The sequence below is a fragment of the Aquarana catesbeiana genome, linkage group LG04, assembly GCF_042186555.1.
Source record: "Aquarana catesbeiana isolate 2022-GZ linkage group LG04, ASM4218655v1, whole genome shotgun sequence".
Taxonomy (NCBI): domain Eukaryota; kingdom Metazoa; phylum Chordata; class Amphibia; order Anura; family Ranidae; genus Aquarana; species Aquarana catesbeiana.
The window spans coordinates 368330893-368355754 of NC_133327.1; the positions used below are offsets into that span (position 1 = coordinate 368330893).

General features: G+C 44.8%; 1 protein-coding gene across 3 annotated transcripts in view; it reads left to right on the top strand.

Annotated features, from left to right (window-relative positions):
- Positions 1-4605, top strand: part of ARMC2 (armadillo repeat containing 2) — a 271525-nt gene extending 266920 nt beyond the window's left edge. For all 3 annotated transcript variants that reach the window (XM_073627047.1, XM_073627044.1, XM_073627046.1), the window contains 3 exons: positions 321-453; positions 3942-4102; positions 4365-4605. In XM_073627047.1, the coding sequence (XP_073483148.1) occupies positions 321-453; positions 3942-4102; positions 4365-4519 (449 nt within the window). In that variant the 3' untranslated portion in view covers positions 4520-4605. The remainder of the gene's footprint in view (positions 1-320; positions 454-3941; positions 4103-4364) is intronic.
- The last annotated feature ends 20257 nt before the right edge of the window (positions 4606-24862 follow it).

Consider the following 24862-nt stretch of genomic DNA (forward strand, 5'->3'; position numbering starts at 1 on the left):
TTTGTCTGATACTTCCAGAACTCAACTGGTGATCACTACAGCACCTATTAATTTTTGTTCCATTTTACCGGGAATGTGTGCGATTGGAATATCAAATTGACTAAATAAATAATATGACTCTGTGTAGTATTACTACTGCCTTTTTTTTTCATATGAATATATAGTTTATGCTGCTTTTTTTAATGTATTAGTTCCCCCTCCCAAGCACTGCATCACTGTAGTCAGTTGATGATGGGAGGACATCACTAAAACATCATTTTTAATGCGATTCCTGAAAGTGTTTAAACTGGAAAAAAAAATTTTTTTATTTCCTATCCTAGTGTATAAATTCCTAGTTACGTTACTGGACTCTAGACACCAAAATGTCTGCTACTTTGCCTGTGGGGTACTGACTAATTTGACCTCCGAACGCATTGGTAGAATCCTACTGAAAGAAGAAGGGACAATTACCAGGTAAGGAAATTTGTACAACAATACTCCTATCTGCATTCTATTTTGGAAGCTATTAGCTTTTCTAGATATCAGACTGGAGACTTTAATAGCAGTGAGCAAGTGGAGGGCTTGTGGCATTTGTAGTGGTGGAATGTGGATCTGTGTTTGTCCCTGTATTGTGGCCCAAGAGTCCATAGTTATAGTCTGTAATTGTCAGTGTTAAAGATTTAGTCTACACGGCGAACTTCATACCCTTACTTACCCACCTCAAAGCAGATCTCCTCCATTGGCATTTGCTTACGTTAACATGGTTTGGTCGCTGCAATGCCCTCAAGATGACATTGCTTCCCAGGGTGCTGTACTTGTTGCAGGCACTTCCCATTCGCCTTCCCCCAGTGTTCTTCAAGAGGGTGAACTCAATGTTTAGAGATTTCATCTGGTCCCACCATAAATCTTGTATCAGGCTACAACTCCTTCACCTTGCAAAACGTAGCAGAGGAGTTGGCCTCCCAGATGTGAAAGCTTATTACAGAGCTACACACCTCACCAGGCTGGTGGACTGGCACTGTCACTCAGCAGCGAAACATTGGGTGGTTATGGAGATGGAGGACTCTGGCGGCACAGCAAAGAGCTGGCCGTGGATTCCATAACCACTCCCAAAGAACCTCCCTGATCACCCTACACTGGGTAGCACTCTTCTGGTGGCCAGAGATACATTCAGACATATGTTGGTGTCACCACTGCCCTCTCCTATGGTACAGTATTGGGCAAACCGGAGTTCCCGCCAGGCCTTCAGAATCCACATTTCCAGCGGTTAGTCACGAGTGGACGTCTACGCTTATGCGACTTTGTGGGTTCCAATGGCCAAATCACCCCCTTGGCAGGGGCGTCCGCCACAGATCCCCGCTGGACTTTTGGAGCGGCTTCCAGCTACGCAACTTTCTGCGTAGGTGTCTTTGGACACAAGGCGCTTCTCGCCAACTCACGGAATTGGAACTGTGCTTCCGGGAGGAACCAGTCCGCCATGGCCTCTCAGTACTATATACAGCTCTGATTCGACCAGCGGAGAGAGATATCCCACCCTTTCTAGCCAAATGGGAGTCAGATCTGGGCACCCAGTTTACTGACTCGCAGAAAGAGAAGAGCCTTCATTTCTCCCAGAAGTCCTCCATAGCCACAAGGATCCAGGAGACAGGTTACAAGATCCTGAAAAAAAAAGAAATAGTGCAGAGTGCCTACCACTTTGCACTATTTCCTCCCGCATGTTCCCAGTGTTTGCTGGCGCTACGGAGGTGCTGAAGGAGATTCAATTACTACCTATAGCGGAACTTCCTTTACTGCAGGATATTTAGGTAAATGTGCAAGGTGAGCTGCATGATGATAGGCAGAAATATTGGGGAGACCTAAGCCTCCACATTGTTGTGGAAGATAGAGTGGATTTAGAGGTACAGGGTTTAGCTGTGCCCCAGATAAAGGAGATAATTCTACACTGAATAAGTCGTAAGAAATTGGATGAAACTGAAATGGGCAAGACTCTAAAAAGGTATAAGAATTTGGGTAAAATAGCCATCTTGATTACATTAATTTTGCCTATTAAGGAGATAGGGAACCATTGTGTTAACAATTCGGTAGCAAAATGATAAAAATTAAATTTGGGTACAGTGTTGCATGCCTGAGTACTTTTCATTCAAAGTGTAACAGCGCTGAACACTGAAAAATGGTCTGGGTAGGAAGAGGGAAGTGTCTGGTCTTGAGGTGGTTAAGGCTCTCTTAGGCTACATTCACGCCTGCGATTTAGGCCGGTGCGAATTGACGCACAAGAATCTTCTGATTTCTGCTGCGGCTCTGAGCGGCTTGGTACGGCCGCCAGCCCCCTTAACTATGACAGTTCATCGCTGGCTGCAGGTATTCACAGCTGTCTAAGCAATTACCTATGGTGATTGCTGCTGGCAGCACATAGTTGCTGCACCGCACTGAGTCGCACAGGAACGCGAGCCATGGTCCTGTCTGATTCAGGTGTGCACTGGCCCTAATAAAAACACATTTCATTGTCAATTAAGTCATCCTGTTTTTTTCCAAGGTAAAACCGTGTTTGCTGCTGTTAGTTTTCTAAAACGTAGAATCCATTATTTTCTTCAAAGTACCAATTTCTCTGTTGCCATTTTCTCCTTTTAGTATTAAAGCTTCCTCATTTATTTACCTCAGTAGCTATGTTAAGAAACACATATTTGTATGCATGCTCCATATGTTCTTCCGCTGTCTAAATATAAGAGAGAACACATTGGCTTATTTACTTAAAACCACGTTTTCACAAAATGCCAAAATCAACATAAACAACCCCCTCCCCCCATCCTTCTAGCACTAAGGGTCAGACATTAAATGTAGAGAATAATGTTCAGATGAGTAGATGTAAAGCCAGTGTGTTTATTGGATTTTTCTCTCTAGGTGGACTGTTCAGTGGATTTACAGAATTTTGTTGTCTGCTTTCATTGCTTACATTGCATTGTTTTCATTTTGAAACTTAAATTTTATTCTGTCATCCCATTAAAGTGATGCTAAACTCTAGTTTGAACAAAAATGTTCAATCAATCTTTTTGTTAAATTGTTCTCATCACCCTCCAAATATATGTGTGTTTTTTTTGTTTTTGTTTTTTTGTTTTTTGCTTCTGTGATTCAACTTGGAGGGTGGCAATGTTTTTTCTCCATCCATATGTAGCCCCTCTCTTGCTCCCATCTCCTGAGATGGACAACAACTATAGATTATGGGATGTGAAGTGTGCATAGAGCAGTGTACATGGCCACAACAAACATTCACTGCTCATTCCAAACAGACAAAAGTAATACAACCAGTAATAACTGTGGGGGATGAACTCATGGAGAAAGTAAAAGTATACTAATATTAGTTAAGAGACAGGATAGGCCTCTCTGAAAAGATGGGTTTTCAGGGATTGCTCTAGATGGCTAGAGTAGGAGATGAAGAACAGAGAGAAGCACACCACTCCAGGCAAACTCAGGTGCAGGATGGATCACAGGTGCACAAACATCTGATGCTTCCAGAAGTGCAGAATGTGCAAACTGATTTGCGCAGGCTGAAGCACTGAAACAGATGTAGAGGTCAGGGGGCCCAGACCGGCAGAGAGGTGAGAATACAGTGTCCTTTGACCCTTATGGATGGTTAGTGAAAGGGACCAACTTGTAGCAGGGAACACATGCATCCTATGCTCTGGAAAATATTGAATGATGAAGAGGCTTTCCAAGGCTACAGCCTGGGTAGAAAAAACTGGCAACTATAGGGGTGAGTATATGTTGTTTTCTATTGCAGGGGAATAAAGCTTTTACAGTTATAAAGTCCTTACAGGGTCTCCGTAAGTGGCAGGTCACACAAGGAAGTAACCTGTTTTAATTCATGGCAGGAAAGAATGAATGTGAGAATACTTATTTGCCCTATTGATTCAGATGTATGAAGTGTGAATTGTAATGATATGTCCACTTTAATGTACTTCATAAAGGTTGGTGGAATGTTTACGAGACTTTGGGCCCTCAGACTGGCAGCTGGCCACAGTGGTATGCAAAGCTTTATGGAACTTCAATGAGGACGTAAATGAGGCAGAAACGGTTATTGGTAATGAAGAAACCAATACACTTTTGGACCTCTTGGCTTCTTTTCTTGGTGAGTAAAGCAACATTTATATGCTCTGTGGTCTAACAAGGTAGTGTTGCAGAAACCAAATGATTTTTTTCTGCAATAATAGAAACCTGACCCCAATCTAACAATCACATTAAAGGATAAATGCATTATCAGGCATGTAATTAAGTAGAAATTGTTTTAAATACTTACATGAATTGTAAAATTAGTTCTGTCATATTTTTTAGTTGAAATTACATTTAAAGTAGAATTTATATATGTATGTATTTTGTTTTGTTTTTTTAAGATGAACAAATCACTGAGCATTGCTGCTGGAATGTAGATTTACTGGAATATCAGAGAACATACTGGGAAGTAGAATTTAAACCTGTGGCCATAAAGCTCCTGGACAAAATCCACCATCATCATTCCTATCTGGAACCTCTGCCTGAGCCTTTCTAGACTTTTTGCTGATTGCACATGTGTACTGGAAATATTAGTGTTGATTTTTTTTAAAAATTCTAATAAAATGAACTGACTCTGCAGTACATGCTCAGTCTTTTCAACATCAAGGCTGGGTCCACACTTGAGAACACAGCAGCTCACAGCAGGAGTCCGGTGCGTCTCCATTCTCCATTTCAGGTCCGATTTCAACCCGAATTTTGGGCTGACTTCGGACCTAAAATGGACAAAAAGACGCACAGAGCTCCTGTGCAATTCACACTGGAGCCGCTGCAGAGATGTGTGAATTGGCTCCATAGAGAGTTGGTCACAATCTCCTGCTATGCGAATTGGATGTGGAGAAACCCGCATCCAATTTGCAATAGTGTTAACCCAGCGTAAAATTTTCAGAGTGATATTAGCTGCTGTTTTACTGAAAAAAAAATTCTGGAAGTCTGCACTTTTTTTTTCATACAATCTAAATAGAGAAGTTACTATTTAAAGTGGATCTATAGTCAGAAAATTGAATCATGCTAGATCAATTCAGGCTGGCCCCCTTTGCAGGTATAGCGATGTAAAACATTAAAAATAATATACTGTTTAAAGTGGAAGTAAACTCAAAGGCATAATATGTATCTATATGTAAGCCTATAATAAGGCTTACCTAAAGGTACTGTAAATATCTCCTAAACGTGCACAGTTTAGGAGACATTTACATTGCATGCAGCCGATGACGTCATCGGCGCATGCACTCTGAAGGAACGGCCACCCGTGCTCTTCCTTCAGATACCTGTGCCGTGAATGACAGCTCACTCCCGCATGCTTGGGAGTGATGTTTTCGTGGCTCTGGCCAGTCACACTGCCGGAGTCCACGAACCCAAAAGGAAGACGGGTGAAGATGGACGCTGCCTCCAGCGATTACATTGCATCGCGGGAGGGCTTTGTTTTTAGGCAAGTTTTACATAATGTGCTAGTAAGTGATGCATACTAGCACATTATGCCTTTACCTTGCAGGTCCGAAAATAAAAAAAAAACACCCAGCAGTTTACAACCGCTTTAAAATCCAGTAATGCACTGTCTCACCCCGCTCTGCACGTGCTTAGTTGCTTTCTATTAAAAACCTGCACAACAAAAGGCTCATTATGAAATACTCTTCTTATATTGAAGTCTCCGCAGCGGCCCCAGTACACAGCTCCGGCCGGTGACAGCGCTCCCATAGTTACTTCCAGGTATCGCGGGCTCTGGCACTGTGATTGGCTGGAGCCATGATGACATCACTCACGCGCATGCGTGCGGGAGCCGCCGGTAACGGCACACTAGCTGAACGTGCCATTGCTTCAGTGCGCATGTGCCGATGAGGTCGGCACATGCTGATACAGGGGATATCTCCTAAACCGTGCAGGTTAAGGAGATATCCAGGGCAGCTACAGGTAAGCCTTATTATAGGCTTACCTATGGAAAAAAGTGGATTGTAAGAGTTTACAATCACTATAAAGTGGAATTAAATCCTTCTATTCTTTAACCGGTTCAATACTGGGCAATTTCACCCCCTTCCTTCCCAGGCCAATTTTTAGTTTTCAGCACTGTCGCACTTTGAACGTCAATTGCGCGGTCGTGCGACGTTGTACCCAAAAGAAATTGACGTCCTTTTTTTCACCACAAATAGAGCTTTTTTTTGGTGGTATTCCATCGCCTCTGCGGTTTTTATTTTTTGCGCTATAAACAAAAGAAGAGCGACAATTTTGAAAAAAAACACAATATTTTTTACTTTTTGCTATAATAAATATCCCAATTTTTTTTTTTAAAAACACATTTTTTCCTCAGTTTTGGCCGATACGTATTCTTCTACATATTTTTGGTAAAAAAATCGCAATAACCGTATATTGATTGGTTTGCGCAAAAGTTATAGCGTCTACAAAATACGGGATAGATTTATGGCATTTTTTTAAAAAATATATTTTTTTTATTTTTTTTAGCGGCGATCGCGATTTTTTTTTGGTGACTGCGACATTATGGCGGACACATCGGACACTTTTGACACATTTTTGGGACCAATCACATTTATACAGCGATCGATGCTATAAAATTGCATTGATTACTGTGTAAATGTGACAGGCAGTGAAGGGGTTAACCACTAGGGGGCGGGGAGGGGTTAATATGTTTCCTAGGGAATGATTCTAACTGAAGGGGGAGGGGACGCACTAGGGGAGGAGACCGATCTGTGTTCCTCCGTTCTGGGAACACAGATCGCTCTCCTCAGAGCTGACAGGCTGTGGATCTGTGTGTTTACACACACAGATCCACATGCTGGCCCGGTTAACGGGCAATCGCGGGTGCCCGGCGGACATCGCAGCCGCCGGGCACACGCACCGGGTCCCGAGGAACGCGGCGGGCGCGCGCGCTCCCGACGGCACGCGCGCGCCCCCTAGACGGCTGGGAATCCCAGGACGTCATATGACGTCCACCCATGATGGGAGATCCCATCTGTGGACGTCATATGACTATGGGCGGGTAGGGAAGTGGTTAAAGCCAAGGAAGCCAGTGGTGTAGCGAGGGGGGCGGAGGCCCCGGGCGCAACATTTGGGGGGGCGCAATCCCATGTCAGTGTGTGTCACTCTGGCTCCGTCATCCTAATTTCTATTTACTGTGTCCCCTGCGTTCTGGGCGGCCGGCGCCCTGTGATTGGGTGAAGGGGGTCATGTGAGGCGTGGAGCTGACCTGTCCTTAATGCTCCTGGAGTCCCGTGTCTGCTATCTTCTTTTCCTCCTCCTCCTGACCGCAGCATCTATGACTTGAATCATTCCCCGTTGGTTGTGGCAGACAGCCAGTGAGTGTGGCAGACAGAGGTCAGATCGATGGTGAGCAAAAAAAAAAAAGCAGGTGAGACGAGGGAGCAGCCGTTACTGCAACTAATCATCCTCTCCAAGGTAAAGCCAGCACTGTGAGTTCTGCGTCTCTCCTCTCAAGAAGTGCATGTATACTTTCCTGGCTTCCTATTGGCTGTGAGACTCGGGACACTGAGCTGCTTCCAGTCCAATGAGTCCATGCAGCATACTGCTCAGAGCTCCTCTGCTGTTCCATGGAAATGTGTGCTGCTGTACCCAATATGTAATGACATGGACATCTCTGGGTCACTCACTGTGGTATGTGACACTCAGCATGTATAACAGTCACATAGGACAAGCTACACTCACAGTCTACACAGTACTACACACATACACAGATCATCACCCTCTTCCCCACTTATTCTTATATACTTATATCTCCCTCCTCTCCCCCCACTTATCCCAAATGTCCCTCCTCTCCCCCCACTTATCCCCAATGTCCCTCCTCTCCCCCACACTTATCCCCAATGTCCCTCCTCTCCCCACACTTATCCCCGATGTCCCTCCTTTCCCCCCACTTATCCCCGATGTCCCTCCTTTCCCCCCACTTATCCCCAATGTCCCTCCTTTCCCCCCACTTATCCCCAATGTCCCTCCTTTCCCCCCACTTATCCCCAATGTCCCTCCTTTCCCCCCACTTATCCCCAATGTCCCTCCTTTCCCCCACTTATCCCAAATGTCCCTCCTCTCCTCCCATATATACCCCACTTATCCCCAATGTCCCCCTTCCTTGTTTACGCATCCCCAATGTTCCGCTTCTCCCACTTATTCCAAATGTCCCTCATTTCCCCCCACTTAGCAACAATGTTCACACTCTCCCCAAGTTAGAAATTAGCACATTGCCCCCCCCCCATTTAGCACCAATGCCCCATTAACTTAGCACCAATGTCATCCCCTATCCCCTCTCTTTGCACTAATGACCCCTCTCTCCACTTAACATTGCACTCCTATACTGTAAGTTGTAGTTGTTTTTGGTGGGGAAGAGATGATTTGGGAGTGGAAGGAGAGCTCTGTACTGGAAGGGGGGTTATAAACTGTCCTGTGATATATGCATTCCTGATCCCTGCAATCTGTACGTAGCACAATCATGAACTCTGCACTCTGCACGTAGTACAATCTTGAGCTTTGCATTTTGTATATAGCACACTCCTGATCTTTGCATTCTGTATGTAGCAAACTCCTGAACTCTTCACTCTGTGCAGAATGCATAAGTGGTATTTAACAATGCCCCATTAAGACTCTCCCACTGTTAGGTGGTGGTTGCGGCATGGTTAAGTTCCTGCACCTATTATCTGAGGAAAATAGCCCTGCATATAGTATGTCTGCAGTCTTTCACTGTATCTCCTGCAGTCTCTGACCATCTCTTGTATCATGTCTGCAGTCTCTGACCATCTCTTGTATCATGTCTGCAGTCTCTGACCATCTCCTGTATCATGTCTGCAGTCTCTGACCATCTCCTGTATCATGTCTGCAGTCTCTGACCATCTCCTGTATCATGTCTGCAGTCTCTGACCATCTCCTGTATCATGTCTGGAGTCTCTGATCATCTCCTGTTGTATGTCTGCAGTCTCTGATCATCTCCTGTATTATGTCTGCAGTCTCTGATCATCTCCTGTACTATGTCTGCAGTCTCTGATCATCTCCTGTACTATGTCTGCAGTCTGACCATCTCCTGTATCATGTCTGCAGTCTCTGACCATCTCCTGTATCATGTCTAGCACTAAATATTATGCACAACCCTTAAATCTGGGTTATTATTAGGCAGCCAATCAGAGGCTCAGGCTGTGAGTGGGGAAACCCTTTGTGTTTCGACAGCCACAGCACATAAGCAGCAGCAGAGCAGTCCCTGAGCCATCCTTCTTAGGTGCTAAAAGTCCACAGGTTAGGGGGCGCAAATTACTTGCCTTGCCCCGGGTGCTGACAACCCACGCTACGCTACTGAAGGAAGCTGCTTTTGTTTGATCTGCAACTGCCATGGTACTGCACGTGTGATCACATGATACCAGCCATTTGATGGCTTGATAGTTTGGTTAAGGACACAAGCAAATATGACAGTTAGCAAACCAGGCATTTCAGGAATGTAACTGTTTTTTGAAACCATTAAATTAATGGGTTTAGTTCCACTTTACGATTTAGGCCCCTTTCACACTGAGGCGGTTTACAGGCGGTATTGCGCTAAAATTACCGCCTGCAAACCGCCCCTAAACAGCCTCCGCTGTTTGTTCAGTGTGAAAGCCCAAGGGCTTTCACACTGAAGCGGTGCGCTGGCAGGACGGTGAAAAAAGTCCTGCAAACCGTTTCTTTGGAGCGGTGAAGGAGCGGTGTATTCACCGCTCCTAATTCGCTCCTGCCCATTGAAATCAATGGGACAGCGCGGCTATACCGCGGCAATACCGCGGCTATAGCCGCGCTGTACGAGTGATTTTAACCCTTTTTCGGCCGCCAGCGGGGGTTAAAACCGCACCGCTAGCGGGCGAATACAGCTGCAAGAACGACGGTACAGCAGCGCTAAAAATAGCGCTGTTGTACCGCCGACGCCCCCACCGCCCCAGTGTGAAAGGGGCCTTACTGCTGTTCAGGTGCTCTGGGCTTCAGCAAAATTGCAGCCTCCAGCAAGAAGAAACGGGAGCAATGCTGGAGACAATTTACAGCACACACTAATTTTGGTAGCATAATTATTAATGTGAAATGTATGTTCCTTGCTAAAGAACGTTATATATTTTTTTTTATCGTGTTGTTATGGGTAAAGTTCCGCTTTAATAACTAATTTAAATTAAATGCGTTATTTTCTGGTGGTGTTAGGAAATAAAACTTTATTTTGTTCAATGCTGATGTATTGTTATCTGAAGTACAGTTGTGCTCATAAGTTTACATACCCTGGCAGAATTTATGATTTCTTGGCCTTTTTTTCAGAGAATATGAATGATGACACAAAAATTTCTTTCACTCATGGTTAGTGTTTGGCTGAAGCCATTTATTATCAATCAACTGTGTTTACTCTTTTTAAATCATAATGGCTACAGAAACTACCCAAATGACCCTGATCAAAAGTTTACATACCCTGGTGATTTTGGCCTGATGACATGCACACGTTAACATGCGCACAAAAGGGGTTTGAATGGCTATTAAAGGTAACCATCCTCACCTGTGATCCGTTTGCTTGTAATTAGTGTGTATGTATAAAAGGTCAATGAGTTTCTGGACTCCTGACAGACCCTTGCATCTTTCATCCAGTGCTGCACTGATGTTTCTGGATTCTGAATCATGAGGAAAGCAAAAGAATTGTCAAAGGATCTGTGGGAAAAGATAGTTGAATTGCATAAAACAGGAAAGGGATATAAAAAGATATCCAAGGAATTGAGAAGGCCAATCAGCAGTGTTCAAACTCTAATCAAGAAGTGCAAAATTAGGGGTTCTGTTGGTCTACCTGACCGTGGTTTGGTTTCAAGTAAAATCTCAGCCACAACTGCCAGGAAATTGTGTGGAATGCAAAGAAAAACCCACAAATAACTTCAGGTGAAATACAGGACTCTGAAAACATGTGGTGTAGCTGTTTCAAGATGCACACCAAGGAGGTACTTAAAGAAAGATGGGCTGCATGGTCGAGTCGCCAGAAGAAAGCCATTACTACGCAAATGCCACAAAGTATCCCACTAAATGACAGCCTTTTCCTAGCCCAGGCACTTTCTCATGCAGATAGCCTCTGGTCAGGAGCCAGAAAGGCCGCTGTGGGACACATGTTGATCATCAGGGCAGAAGCAGGGCACAAGATTGGTGTTATGATGACAGAGAAGGCATGGTACCATGTTCTGAAGCCAGAGAAAGAGGCAGGAATACTCTGAAACACTTGGGAGGTTGAGACTCTGACGTCATTGCGACCTTTGATGTGAGCGGGTGCATACAACACCGGCCAGTGAACTGTTTTTATACTACACATCCTTGTAAGTGCAATTCCTTTTTAAATAAACTTTATAAGTGGATTTACACTATGGCCAGTTTTCTTTTACCTTTATGATCCCGAGCCTGGGTTGATGTATGGGCTATCATCTGCTGTACCTCCAAGTCCACACTGAGCACGGAGAAGTAGTGCCATTGGTTTGACATCTGGACCTTCAGTTTACACACAGGCTTACTTAGCTTGCCTTCTGGTAAGTGCAAAATCTGTGTGGTGGTGGATCACAGAGAGTGGTGTTTTCTACATAGCCTTCACTGGGAATTACTGAGTGATTCATGTATTTTTTATTGGGACTCTCTCTGTCTTCATTGATGATTTTTATGGTCACTCACCTACTGATCCTTTTTTTTTTTTCGTTTTTTATACACTAACTTATTTTTATGTATTCGCACACTTATTATAGCGCAGTTTTTTTCTTGTTTCACTCTGAAACATGTTGCCATGCCTTCTCTGACATCATCATGCCATCCTTGTGCCCTGCTTCCACAGACACAAATTGGACCATGCTTCAATTGTTTTTTTTTTGCCTTCCTCTGGATCAACCTGTAGATATGGGATTGAGTATACAAAAGTTTTCGGTTTAAAAGTGAACCCAGATTGCTCCAGAATCCAGATGGACAGGGAGAGATTGGATTGCCAGGCCAAAACAAGACTCTGCTTAAAGCACCAGGTTCTACAGGTACCCGACTATCGAGATCTCTCATAGTTTCAGTAAGGCCAGAACAGGGACCAATACCTTACCAGGAAGACACTAAGCCAAAAAGAAGGGCCATACATTGGTAATGGTCCTCTCCATTGTACACAGGTCCCCCTGATGGTAGAAGGCTATCACTGATTGAACAGAGTCTCATCTTGAGTATGCAAAATCTCACTAAGACGTTTGCTGCCCTTTCCTTCTTTGGGACAGTAAACATTCCAAGGATGGGGATGATGCTATTAGTCAGAAGAGCCAGAGGAGAGAATAAAGGGCTTTACTATCTAAACAAGGGCTTTACAATCTAAACACATAGGACCACCCCCCCACCCCCACCCCCCTCCAGAGACCCTCACAGTCTGCACAAGGGCAGTAGAACCCGTCAAACAGTTCCAAATCAGAGGAACTATTTCCCTTATGTGCCATGTTAGATATGTTGCTCACAACATTGCAGACAAAAAGCGCAGAGCACTACAGCAGAGGGGACGAAAACCTGGAACTACCCAGCAGTTTAGCAGGAAGGGGGAGAGCCATTTCCTGCAGCCACAGAGATTTGCAGAGCATTTGTAGAGAGCAGAAGCTAGGAAAACAGTACAAAAAAAGGGTATAGTGTCCATAACAAATACGGCAATGGTCCATAGTTCCCAAAGGCTTTAGAAGCAAGGAACACCTACAGTGTCCCCAGGCAGGCTGCAGCCAAGAACTCCTCCCAAGTTCCCCTAAATCGCAGCAACAGTGACAAGTCCTCTGAAAGTTATACAAGTAAGCATAGTCCCTACACAGCCAACATTGGACCACCACAGTGTGGGGGAGGAGAGGCGAGAAGCACCATACACCACATACAAGGTAGGAGAAAACTGTGAGGGAGACCCACTATGCTGGCCAGATTAGGATCCTGAGGTTCTGCTGGCAGGAGAAACAGGACACCACAAACCATGATTGAGGCACTGCTCACCTCGGGGAAACACTTTGGCAGAAAAGCCTTAGATCGACTAGTCATTATGGTCCTCAGGAGCAAAAACTCTAAAGATTGTCGCAGCCGATCTCACATGTAGCAAAGAACTGCATGAGCTTGATGACTGAAACTTGAGAGACTACAAGGATATTATCCAGCCTGTCAACCAGCAGCTTGATAGATCACCTTCAGTGGAAGAGCTCAATAAAATGGATCTCTTCTGAGGAACAAAATAGAAAAAACATGGAACTAAAGGACAGAAGGGAAAATTAGGTCCTAACTCCTTTACACTATGTCAAAAACTTTACTCTTCGGGAAGGGGCTTTGGCCACCAGCAGGGCCACCCCTAGACTGAGCTTTTGTTTTGTGCTTAGTGCCCTAATGCTACACGTGGCAATACAACCCAACCATGAAGACCAGAGAAAGCCATGTCCATCAATGAATAAAATAGAAATGCCAATTTCCTAGCAATAATTTAGTTCACTAGCTTCAGTTTTGCTGAGTCACTGGCCTGAAACAAATGTGCAGAATAGGAGCTTATATACTTTGATTGTTGCTTGCTTATTTTGTGAGTAGGTAGCAGGAAGAGGGCAATAACATCCTTCCCATGTCTGTCACTACAGGTTTTTTTTTTTTTTTTTTTTAATGAACCTGTGCTGTGCCCATATAGAGAAAAGGACAAGGTTTAGTTTAGCCCTTGCTCAACAACAGCACACTTACCCTTCCTTTGCAGCCTGCCATTCAGCTGTTGTGAGAAGGACAAACCATCATATGTAACCTGCAATTCACTTAAAGTATATTTAAGTACTTCAGCCCTGGAAGGATTTGCCCCCTTAATTTAGCCCCCTTAATGACCAGGCCATTTTTTGCGATACGACACTGCATCGCTTTAACCAGTTAAGGACCAGCTGCCGCAGTTATACTGCAGTAGGTTGGCTCCCCTGGGCAAATCGCCGTAGCTGTGCGTCGGCCACTTTTAGACCACTAGGGGGCATGTGTGCACCGCTGGAGGCGAGATGACGGAGCCGATGCACGTGCCCGGCGGACATCGCGGCATCCGCCGGGCACCCGCGATTACTCCTGAGAGAGACAGAATGGAGATCTGTCAATGTAAACAATCTCCGTCAGGAGAGAAGTGACCGATCTGCTGTTCATACTGATTATAAACAGCAATCAGTCTCCTCCTCCCAGGCAGTCCCGCACTCCCTAGGACACACATTTAACCCCTTGATCGTCCCCTAGTGCAAACCCCTTCCCCCAATGACATTTACACAGTAATCAGTGGCTATTTTTAGCTCTGATCGCTGCATAAATGTCAATGGTCCCAAAAAAGTGTCACAAGTGTCCAATCTCTCTGCCGGAATGTCGCAGTCCTGCCAAAAATCGCAGATCGCCATTACTAGTAATAAAAAAATTAATAATAAAAATGCCATAAATCTTTCCCCTATTTTGTAGACGCTATAACTTTTGTGCAAACCAATCAATATATGCTTATTGCGATTTTTTATTTATTTATTTTTTTACCAAAAATATGTAGAAGAATACATATCAGCCTAAACTGAGAAAGAAATAATTTTTTTTATTTTTTGGGGGATATTTATTATAGCAAAAAGTAAAAACAAAATTTTTTTTTTTCAAAATTGTCGCTCTTTTTTTCTTTATAGTGCAAAAAATAAAAACCGCAGAGGTGATCAAATACCACCAAAAGAAAGCTCTGTGGGGAAAAAAAGAAAATACATTTTGTTTGGGTACAGCGTCGGACGACCACGCAATTGCCAGTTATAGCAACGCAGTGCTGTATCGCTAAAAATGGCCTCGTCATTAAAGGGGCAAATCCTTCCGGTCCTTAAAGCGGAGGTCCACACAAATTTTTAAGTTAACCTCTATTGCATTCTTGCATTGCATACATTGTCAAATGGAAAAATGTTTTTTTTTCCCCAGAGGGGGGTACCTGTATATCCGTGTTTTCTTGGTTGTTACCTGTCTCTGACCCCCGCGGGTATGGCCGTCATATCTGGCAGCGCACTGTCTCCTGGGAGCACTTCATTATTCCCAGGAGTCAGTGCGGATGCCCGCCGCTAATTCTCGCGAGATTTGGAAACCGGAAGTGACGCGATGACGACAGTCACGTTTCGGCTTTCCTTCGTCTGTGTGTTTTGTGTTATATTCGTTGCCATCACAACGGGGCAGGAACTTCCGACGCCGCCGCGCGTTGTGATGGCAACATGGAAGTTTAAGGCGCTCTGCGCCATACAAACTGAGCATGCGTGGGAGCAAGTGGTGAATGCTGGTAGCTCGGCATTCACTGCGTCCAGGAAGTTTATGCTTGTGGGCTTCACATGCCCACAAGTAAGATGAAACCTGCTATCCCCACATTTTAAAACAACATTTTTCGTACGAAACCGGACATCGGGGGATATATTTTACCAAACAAGTTAGTATAACATAGACAATATGTAAGGTTATTAATATTATTTTAAAAATTGAATTGTCGGTGGACCTCCGCTTTAAGTGGTTAACTGACAATTGCGTGGTTGTGCAACGTTATACCCAAACAAACTTGATGTCCCCCCCCCCCCACAAGTAGAGCTTTCTTTTGGTGGTATTTAATCACCTCTGTGGTTTTTATTTTTTGCGCTATAAATAAAAAAAGGAGTGACCATTTTGAAAAAAAATGTTTTTTTTTTTTATCTTTCTGCTATGTTCGAGAGGACCTCAAAAGAACAAACACTGCAGTGTTAATGCTAATAACAGACTGCATCGTATGCAGGGCAGCCATCAGAAATTTTGGGGTCCCTTACACAGCTTTAGGCCTGAGCCCCCCCAGCCTAATCACCAACATTCCCCAGAGTCCAGAGTATAAGGCATAGTTCACCTTTACCATAAAACTGCCTGTGCAGATAATGCCGCGTACACACGAGCGGACTTTACGGCGGGCTAGGCCCGACGGGATTAGCCCGGCGGACAAAGAAATAAAACCTGTTTCAAATCTGTCCGACGGACTTGAGTCTGGTCGAAAAGTCCGCTCGTCTGTATGCTAGTCCGACGGACTAAAACTGACGCTAGAGCAGCTATTGGCTACTGGCTATGAACTTCCTTCTTGGTAAATTAATACTGTGGGATAATGCACTAGGCTGGTGCACCCTTTTTTGTTTGTTTATTGTACATATACTGTACCTCATGAAGCCTGACTGGAACACTCCCAGGACGTTGCTAAGAGACGCCTAGTTGTTACTGCTCACCTTCACCATCACAGGAGGGCACTCTTATTCTGATTCAAACCTCTCACATGCACTTTCTCTCTCCTGATGCTGTAGCTCTGAACTTAGCGTCTGAGAGCTCACCCCTGTGGTGGTGAAGAACAGTAACAACTAGGTGTCTCTTAGAATTGTCCTTAGCCATGTCCTAGAAGTTTTCCAATCGGGCTGCATGAGGTACATAAATTGCCCTACATCTATAGCAGGGACACTATTCAACATTATTCAACTTTGGTCAAAGTTTGCAACAGACAACAATAACATTTGTTCACATTTAGTTGGAGAATTTTTAAGTAGAATTTTGTATCCCAGTCCACCTGTTCTTACTTGTCTCCAGAGTCCAGATATGATGTAAGTGGAAGAAGAGGCTGCTCCAACCAGCTCAGACCTATTATGTACACTTTGTATTTCAGAACATTTTATTAGGAATTTCCTAATAAAATATTCTGAAATAGGAAAAAGCACAATGTTTGTTTTAATACAAAACCCTCACAATCAATTATCATTTTGTCTGCGATCACAGGCCCATCACACCTTCCTACCACAAGACCAGCCATGGAACCAGAAAGTTTGGAGTTAAAGCAGAACTCTGGGCAAAATGTTTTTATCCCATGCAGTGGGGCTGTGCCTGCATTGCTTGGGTTAACTGATCATTTTTGTGTAGGGGTAATAAGAGTGGAGAGTAGACTTACCTAATCCGCCCATTCTCCCAGCGCAAGCCCAGTCCCTGGCACTCCTGCCCCCTACAGTTTACCAGTCTTGTGTGGTGGACTGTTCCTGATGCCATCATGCTTTTAGACCAGCTCTGGATATGAATATGGCAGGAACAGTCCACCATTGGACATGGGGCTGCACTGTTTTCAGGAGGATCAAAGGACTGGGTGAGTATAGGCTCTCTGTTCACCCCTGGACAAAACAACCAGTCAACCCATGCAGTGGGTTTCCAGGGCTGGCCTTCTAGTAGGAAGGTGTGATCGGGTGGGCATGGGCCTGTGATCACAGACAAAATGATCATTGATAATCCTATCGTATACCTGGCCAAAGAGGGTCTTCACCCCAAATGGGGACTGGAGAATCTTATTATTGTGGACTCCACACTGCATGATGCCAGGGATGGTCACCTCACTGACTTAGGCATTTGGAGCCAGAGCCGAAGACGGGCACTGTGTGTAAACTGCTGCCTGCTTGTAATCTGTGTCAAAGGGAGCCAGGGACTCGGTTTACAACACTTGGGCTTACCACTGTCAACAGGCACACTGAATATAGCTGCGAAGATCTACGAGCCAGCTCCTCTTGTGTGTCTTTGCAGGCTTTGGACTGTAGGCGCTCTGTGTCTCTTCCCCCACCCTGGACAATCCCGGCTTACGATTGGTCCTCTGCCCCCCATGGGATGGGGATCTCTGCAGCTCTGTAACTCGAGTCTGACTCCAGATTGTGTCCGGCTGCTTGTTTAAAGCACCCAGCTGCCAAATACAGCCAAGTGAAGACCGCTGGTTGTGGGGGCTCCAAGCACCTCTCAGGAGCCTCTCATGGGGCCCTGAAGGTCATTACACCCCTGCTCGGGCCCCATACATGTATATGGGCTGTCGTCCACCCCCCGCCCCCCCCCCCCGATGGTGGCCCTGATCAGATGTAATGTTTTTGTTTTGCCTATAGTTACACTTTCTTTTTTTTTTTCAACCTACACAGGGCTTTGTGATAGCATTGGTGCTTGGCCCAGAGCTGTCACCTGAAGAGAGTCACAAGTGCCACCATACCTGGAAAGAGCAGGTATACTGGATTTTAATTATACAGTATAGGACACAGGCTGGATATTTATAGACCACAAGTTATAGGCTACTACCTTCAGGTGATTGAACCTTGGCAAATCTTTCCTGGACCCCCCCCCTTTCTATAAGCCTACCCTACTCCATGAGACCTCAGTTTATTTGCTAGTGTCCTTGGTTGATGGACCTCTCCTCCATTATGGAGAAGTTTTTCTATGCCTGTTTCTTTATTTTGAATTTGTCAATTACTTCCTATTTCAGATTCTTCACTCTACTGCCTTCTACTATAGCAAAATAAGCATTGCAATCCAGATCGGTGTAACCTTGGTATTAACTTGGGATCTGTAGCCGGACCTGGACTATGCTGTGGTTGGCCTTTAATGTACCTTCAGACACACTCTGCTTGGGTTGCTCACCTTGGCACTGAGTGAAAGGCGTGAATAGCCGCAGGGTTCTATACAGGTCCAGGGTTGTGCTCCATTCCTATGGTTTCCAGACCCTGAAGATTCCTCTGGGGTATGTCCAGCATGACAGATGAAGCCTTGACCCCAAAAGGGGCCAGCGACATGAAAAGGTAAGACATGTTAGTCCTGGTTATCGGACCAATACCGTAGCTTTACAGCAGGTGTGAGACTCAGTGTCTCTATTACTTGCTGTACACCTAACTAGGTGTCCCGTGAATAGTATTAATTTTGTGCAAAACTATGAGGAAACTGGGAATGTGTGCGAACTTGGTGGTAAACATTTCAGCATGCAGAGCTTAATCTCAGGTGGATGACTAGGTGTTACATCACAGCACAGGTTACACTATTGTAAAAAATAAATATCTTGCGCTTACCCACAGATCCAATCAACCTATTAAATATATATATATAGAGGTGCCGCAACTCATATAAGGTCTAAATCCTCAACCCAAACACCTATACAAAAAATAAGTGTGCAGCCAATAAATATATATATATATATTGCTATATAAAGTGCTCATCAAAAGAAAGTCCACATCTAAGGCCCCTTTCACATGGGGCCGATCCGTTGATCCCTGCTGAGTAGGCGGATGACAGGTCCGTCTCTGCTCACTGTGCAGGGACGGACCTGTCAGAGCCCCGCTATTCACTATGGGAAGATCAGATGAAAACGGACAGAATGTCCAATTTCATCCATTTCGATCTGCTGGACAGATGGCGAACGTATTGCCATCCGTCTGTTTTCAGCAAATCTTGTCGGATCGGATGGCAGGCTGGTGTCAGCAGACATCTCAGCTTAAATCCGCCTGCCCATACAAGTCAATAGGTAGCCTGCTCAGATCCGCCTGAAAAATGGACAGGCAGATCTTTGCGGGCCAATCGTGAGAAAGAGGCCTAAAAGTGTCAAAAGGAGAAAAAAATGGCATCCGTTCCAAGTCGTTGCCTCTTATGGGGAAACGCGTTGGGTGGAGCTGTATTCTGTGACGTCACCAGGCTGCAAAACGAGGTCCGCAGTTGTGTTTGATTCATCTGCCTTCTTAAGTCTAATTTCTTGTAAGTACAATATCATATTTTATATAATATGTCAGTTTTTACATACTAAACCATGACGTTTCTCCCTTCTTGAAATCTCTCTGTGCCGGAAAGCACTTGTAGTAGAGTGATCGGTGGAACCAGGAGTGTATGAGACAATTTCATATCCAGGCGAAATCCATAACTCACGAATGCCCATTTTTTGTGGCATGCTAGTCTCGTCGAAAGTGAAGAGGTTACTCACAATATGAAAATTTTCGTACGACCGAATATGTCAGAAGTGACGTGATGTGTTGAATAGTTTTGTATGTATTCTTTCCTTTCTGAGCATGCATAGACTTGCTCTTACGATTAATTTCGTTTAAGCAGGCTGAAGGTGATAGATGGACACCTTATTTATTTAGACTTTTTTTATACTGAGCGCCAAGGACACACCACTGCTTAATCACCATCCTACCTTTTCCCTGCCCCCTCTCCCTTCCTGAGGTCGAGCCCCCCCACCCGGGGGATTGGTGTTAGCTTTGTGGCCATACCCAGCATCCTGCTGGACTATCCCACAGGTGGATGGCAAAGCTGACACCAATTTTCTTTGCGTCCGGACGCTGTTTTATGTTACTTGTTACATGTTGTCTTGTTCCCCCTTTTCTGTGGTTGCGATCGACTAGCCCATTTGGTTAGTCGTCAATCTGTACCAGGATTAGTCCAGTATTGGGTTTTTATCCTTTTACCTGCATGTTTTTGTATGAACCAATAAAATCCTCATTTTGATACATATTCAACATGTTTTTTCACGGTATACACTATCTGTATGGGAATCAAGTCTTCTTTTTGTATTTATTCAACTTTTGTTTCGTACGAAAACCGCAGTAATGAAATGAAAATCGGACGTTGAGTTCACATCCGACTAAAATTTTATAGTCTGCGCATCCAGCTTTTGTCTGACGAAAAAGCTAAATCGGCTGTCGAAATCACCGTACTATTGATCCGAAAATCGGCAGCTTGTCGTATGAATTTTTCCATCCAATTTTTGTATTGTGTGTATGGGCCTTAAGAGGGAACGTTCTTACCAGAGTTTTGAAGTGGAACATCGCAGCTGGTTTATAATTGTAACAAAGTGTGTGAGATCCCTATCATCTGGGATCCATTCCTTCTGGTAAGAGGCGCATAATTCCTTTCTTGTGGGAGAGAGCACCATTTAAAGCACGGATGTTACTGAATTCACAATTAGAGCCCTTATGGACCTTTTTTTTTTTCTCCTTTTGACACTATATATATATATATATATATAATATATATATATATATATATATATATATATATATAATATATTTGTATTGGCTGCGCACTTATTTTTTGTATACTACCACCGCCACTTCCATACAACAAGCGGCCTATCTGATCAAGGAAGAATTTCAGACTTTCTCAGACAGTTAGTTACCAGCTCAAATACAGGCATTCTTGTCCACAGTTAAAAGTGGCAAGCACCTTCTCTGAATCAAAAGTGAATCTGCTTTGGTTTAAAAGCAGTAGAAATGGAGAAAAGTAAAAAGAACTGCAACCGGCTATTACTGCAATTTCTATTTGTCAAACTGCACCTACTTGGACTATAGAAATTACCGAAAAAAAACCTGGCTGATCCTGCCTGGCTATACCCTCCCCCCTGTATGCTGACCACAATATATCAGGGCTGCTGAGCCCTGACACCGTGTTGTCAGAGTACATGCCTCCATCATCCGCAGCTCTGCTCTCCTGTGTCTGTGTGTCCTCTGTTGTTCTCTCCCCCCCCCCCCCCCCCCTGCATGCTGATTTTCTTGACTAGTTTCAGGGTTGGGTTGTCAGGAGAGCACAGAAGTTGTTTTTAATGCAGAATGGTGCAGTTGCAAACTTACATGTCCTGGTGCCGGTGCGGATGACCGCAGAAGTGTAAGAGCTTGGGCATGTTCGGAGAAGAGCCTGAACCCGCTCGAGCATTTCCCTGCCCTGCAGCTGCACGTATGCAAGGGGGAAGGGCTTCCTCGGTGCACTGAAGCTCTAAAGAGAAGACCGGGTAGGCAACACTGGGGTGCGTTCACAAGCTACCCTTCACCTGTCAGCGGGGCCGGTGCTTCCACTAGGGCGCATCCAGGGCTCTGCAGCCATAATCACTCACTGAGGAAAAGATTTGAAGTCACTCAATCGGCCTCCTCCTCTCCTCCATGCCTGGGATCTGTGCCGTGTCCAGCCACCCTGCCAGCTCTCTGCCTGCCTCCCTCCCTGGACTATGTGCAACTATTACAGGAGCAGGGTGGGCGGTATAATGCACGGAGACAGCCGGGTTGGATCCACCCATGTCCGGACTGAACACATAGAGCTTCATACGAAACTTACGTCGGAGTGGTACGTGGTCACGCGCTCTCCCCCTACGTCCGGTATCTCTGGTTGTTGCACACACCGGGTGGAACGCACGCCGACCATTGTGGCGGTATGATGGCATCCCTTTTGCGATTCTTACCCAGATGAGCGAGAAGCCCCAGCGCCGGGTAGGCACTTTTTAATGTAAGCGCCCATTTGGCTTTACCTTTTGTTTTTTACAATTTTTAATAAACTGATTATGGAAGACTTTATTGTCTTTCACATATCCCATGTCTGACAACCGAGGCAAGAAGGGTCCTCTGCCTATACCATCCAGTACCCAGCCGTCTCATGGGAGCAGGCACAATCCTGCAAAAGCGCTAATGACTCTCTTTTTAAGTAAAGGAGTCATTAGATCTCTGCTTACCAGATACCATCTACCACTGCAAGGTGTAACCTAACTCTTGGTGAAGGATTCCTCATTTGTTTGCATAGAGGAACTAATATATCTTGGAAGATCACTTCTCTTGATTGCAAACTATTGTGTTCACTCAGCTATTGGGACTATAATCATTATCACTTTTTCCGTCAATGTATGATATAAGTTTTTATTTTTCCACCATTTATGTTTCATGATCGGATTTTTACACTGAGATCTTTTTGTCTCAATTTTCTTGTTTTTTTTCTTTCACTGTTAAACCACTAGCTCCCCCTACATACTAACATTTACATTGATCAATTTTTGCTCAACACGGGGAGCAGCTTATTACATCTTTTTTCACTTATATTTTTTTACTCACAATTATTATTATACAGGATTTATATAGCGCCGACAGTTTATGCAGTGCTTTACAACATTAGGGCAGACAGTACAAGTACAATACAATTCAATACAGGAGGAATCAGAGGGCCCTGCACGTTAGAGCTTACAATCTAGGAGGGAGGGTCATGTTATACAAAAGGGTAATAGCTGTGGGGGATGAGCTAATGGAGAAAATAGTGCAGTTGTTAGATGGAGGCAGGATAGGCTTCTCTGAAGAGGAAAGTTTTCAGGAATCGCCTAAAAGTGGATAAAGTTGGAGACAGTCTGACAGATTGGGGTAGGGAATTCCAGAGGATGGGCGAGGCTCGGGAGAAGTCCTGGAGGCGGATATGGGAGGAGGTGATGAGGGAGCTAGAGAGCAGGAGGTCTTGGGAGGAACGGAGATGGCGATTAGGTTGGTATTTTGAGACTAGGTTAGCGATGTAGCTGGGGGCAGAGTTGTGGATGGCTTTGTAACTTATTGTTAGTATTTTGAATTTAATTCGTTGGGCGAGTGGTAGCCAATGGAGGGATTGGCAGAGAGGGGTAGCAGACACTGAGCGGTTTGTAAGGTGGATGAGTCTGGCAGCAGCATTCATGATGGACTGAAGAGGGGATAGTCTGTTTAAAGGTAAGCCAATGAGGAGTGAGTTGCAGTAGTCAAGGCGAGAGATAACCAGGGAGTGAATCAGGAGCTTTGTGGTTTCATTGGTTAGAAAGGGACGTAGTTTAGAGATGTTGCAGAGGTTGAGGCGGCAAGCTTTGGAAAGTGATTGGATGTGGGGCTGAAAGGAGAGTTCAGAATCTAGGATAACACCTAGCACCCTGACATGTGGGGACGGGTGGATGGTTTTGCCATTGATCTTGACAGAGAAGTCAGGGGAAGAGGCACGTGGGGGAGGAAATATTATAAGCTCGGTTTTGGACAAGTTGAGTTTCAGGAAGTGGTGTGACATCCATACAGATATGTCGGTTAGTAAGTTAGTGATGCGTGAGGAGACTGATGGGAGTGAGTTGAGGGGTGGAGAGATAGATTTGTGTGTCATCAGCATAGAAATTATATTGAAAGCTGTGAGAGGCTATCAGCTGACCCAGGGAAGAGGTGTAGATTGAAAATAAAAGAGGTCCAAGAACAGAACCTTGGGGGACCCGACAGAGAAGGGAAGAGGAGTGGAGGAAGTAGAATTGTAAGTGACACTGAAGGTGCGTTGGGATAGGTAGGATGAGAGCCACTGAAGAGCTCAGTCACGGAGACCGAGGGAGTAAAGTTTTTTGAGGAGGAGGGGGTGGTCAGCCGTGTCAAAGGCAGCTGAAAGATCCAGAAGTAGGAGTACAGAATAGTGTCCGTTGGTTTTTGCAGTTAGTAGGTCATTTGTGAGTTTTAAAAGAGCAGTTTCTGTGGAGTGTTGAGGGCGAAATCCAGATTGAAGGGAGTCAAGAAGGTTGTTTTTAATGAGGTGGTCACTCAGTTGGTTGTAAACCAGGCGTTCAAGGAGTTTAGAGGAAAAGGGGAGCAAGGAGATTGGGCGTAGGTTGTTAAGATTGGTAGGGTCCAAGGACGGCTTTTTGAGTATGGGGGTGACCAGTGCATGTTTTAGAGCATCGGGGAAGATGCCAGAGGTGAGGGAAAGATTGAAGATGTGGGTTAGAGAGTGTAGGATGGGGTCAGAGGGTGACCGTAGCATTTGAGAGGGAATAGGGTCCAGGGGACAGGTGGTTAGGTGGGCGATAGAAAGGAGTTTAGCAACTTCATCTGTAGTAGTAGATTTGAATAGGGGGAGTGTCAGCTGTACCTGTTGACATGGGGTCTTAGCTGGGGGAGATACCCGTAGAATGGAGATTTCATCACGGATTGTATCAATCTTGTTTTTGAAGTGATTAGCGATTTCCTGGGCAGTGAGTAAGTCAGTGGGTGGAGGCAGTGGAGGACAAAGTAGAGAGTTGAAGGTAGAGAAGAGTTTACGGGGATTGGATGAGAAGGTGTTAATAAGAGTTGTAAAATAGGTTTGCTTGGCAGTGTGGAGGAAAGCATAGTATTTTTGGAGGGCAGATTTGTATTGGTTGAAGTCTTCGAGAGACTTAGTCTTGTGCCACAGACGCTCAAGAGCGCGACTACGTTTTTTGAGAATTTTAGTGTCATCTGTTTGCCAGGGTTGTAGGGGTCGAGGCCTGATTCTGCGTGTAGTGAGGGGAGGGAGCTTGTCCAGGGTGGAGGACAGAGAT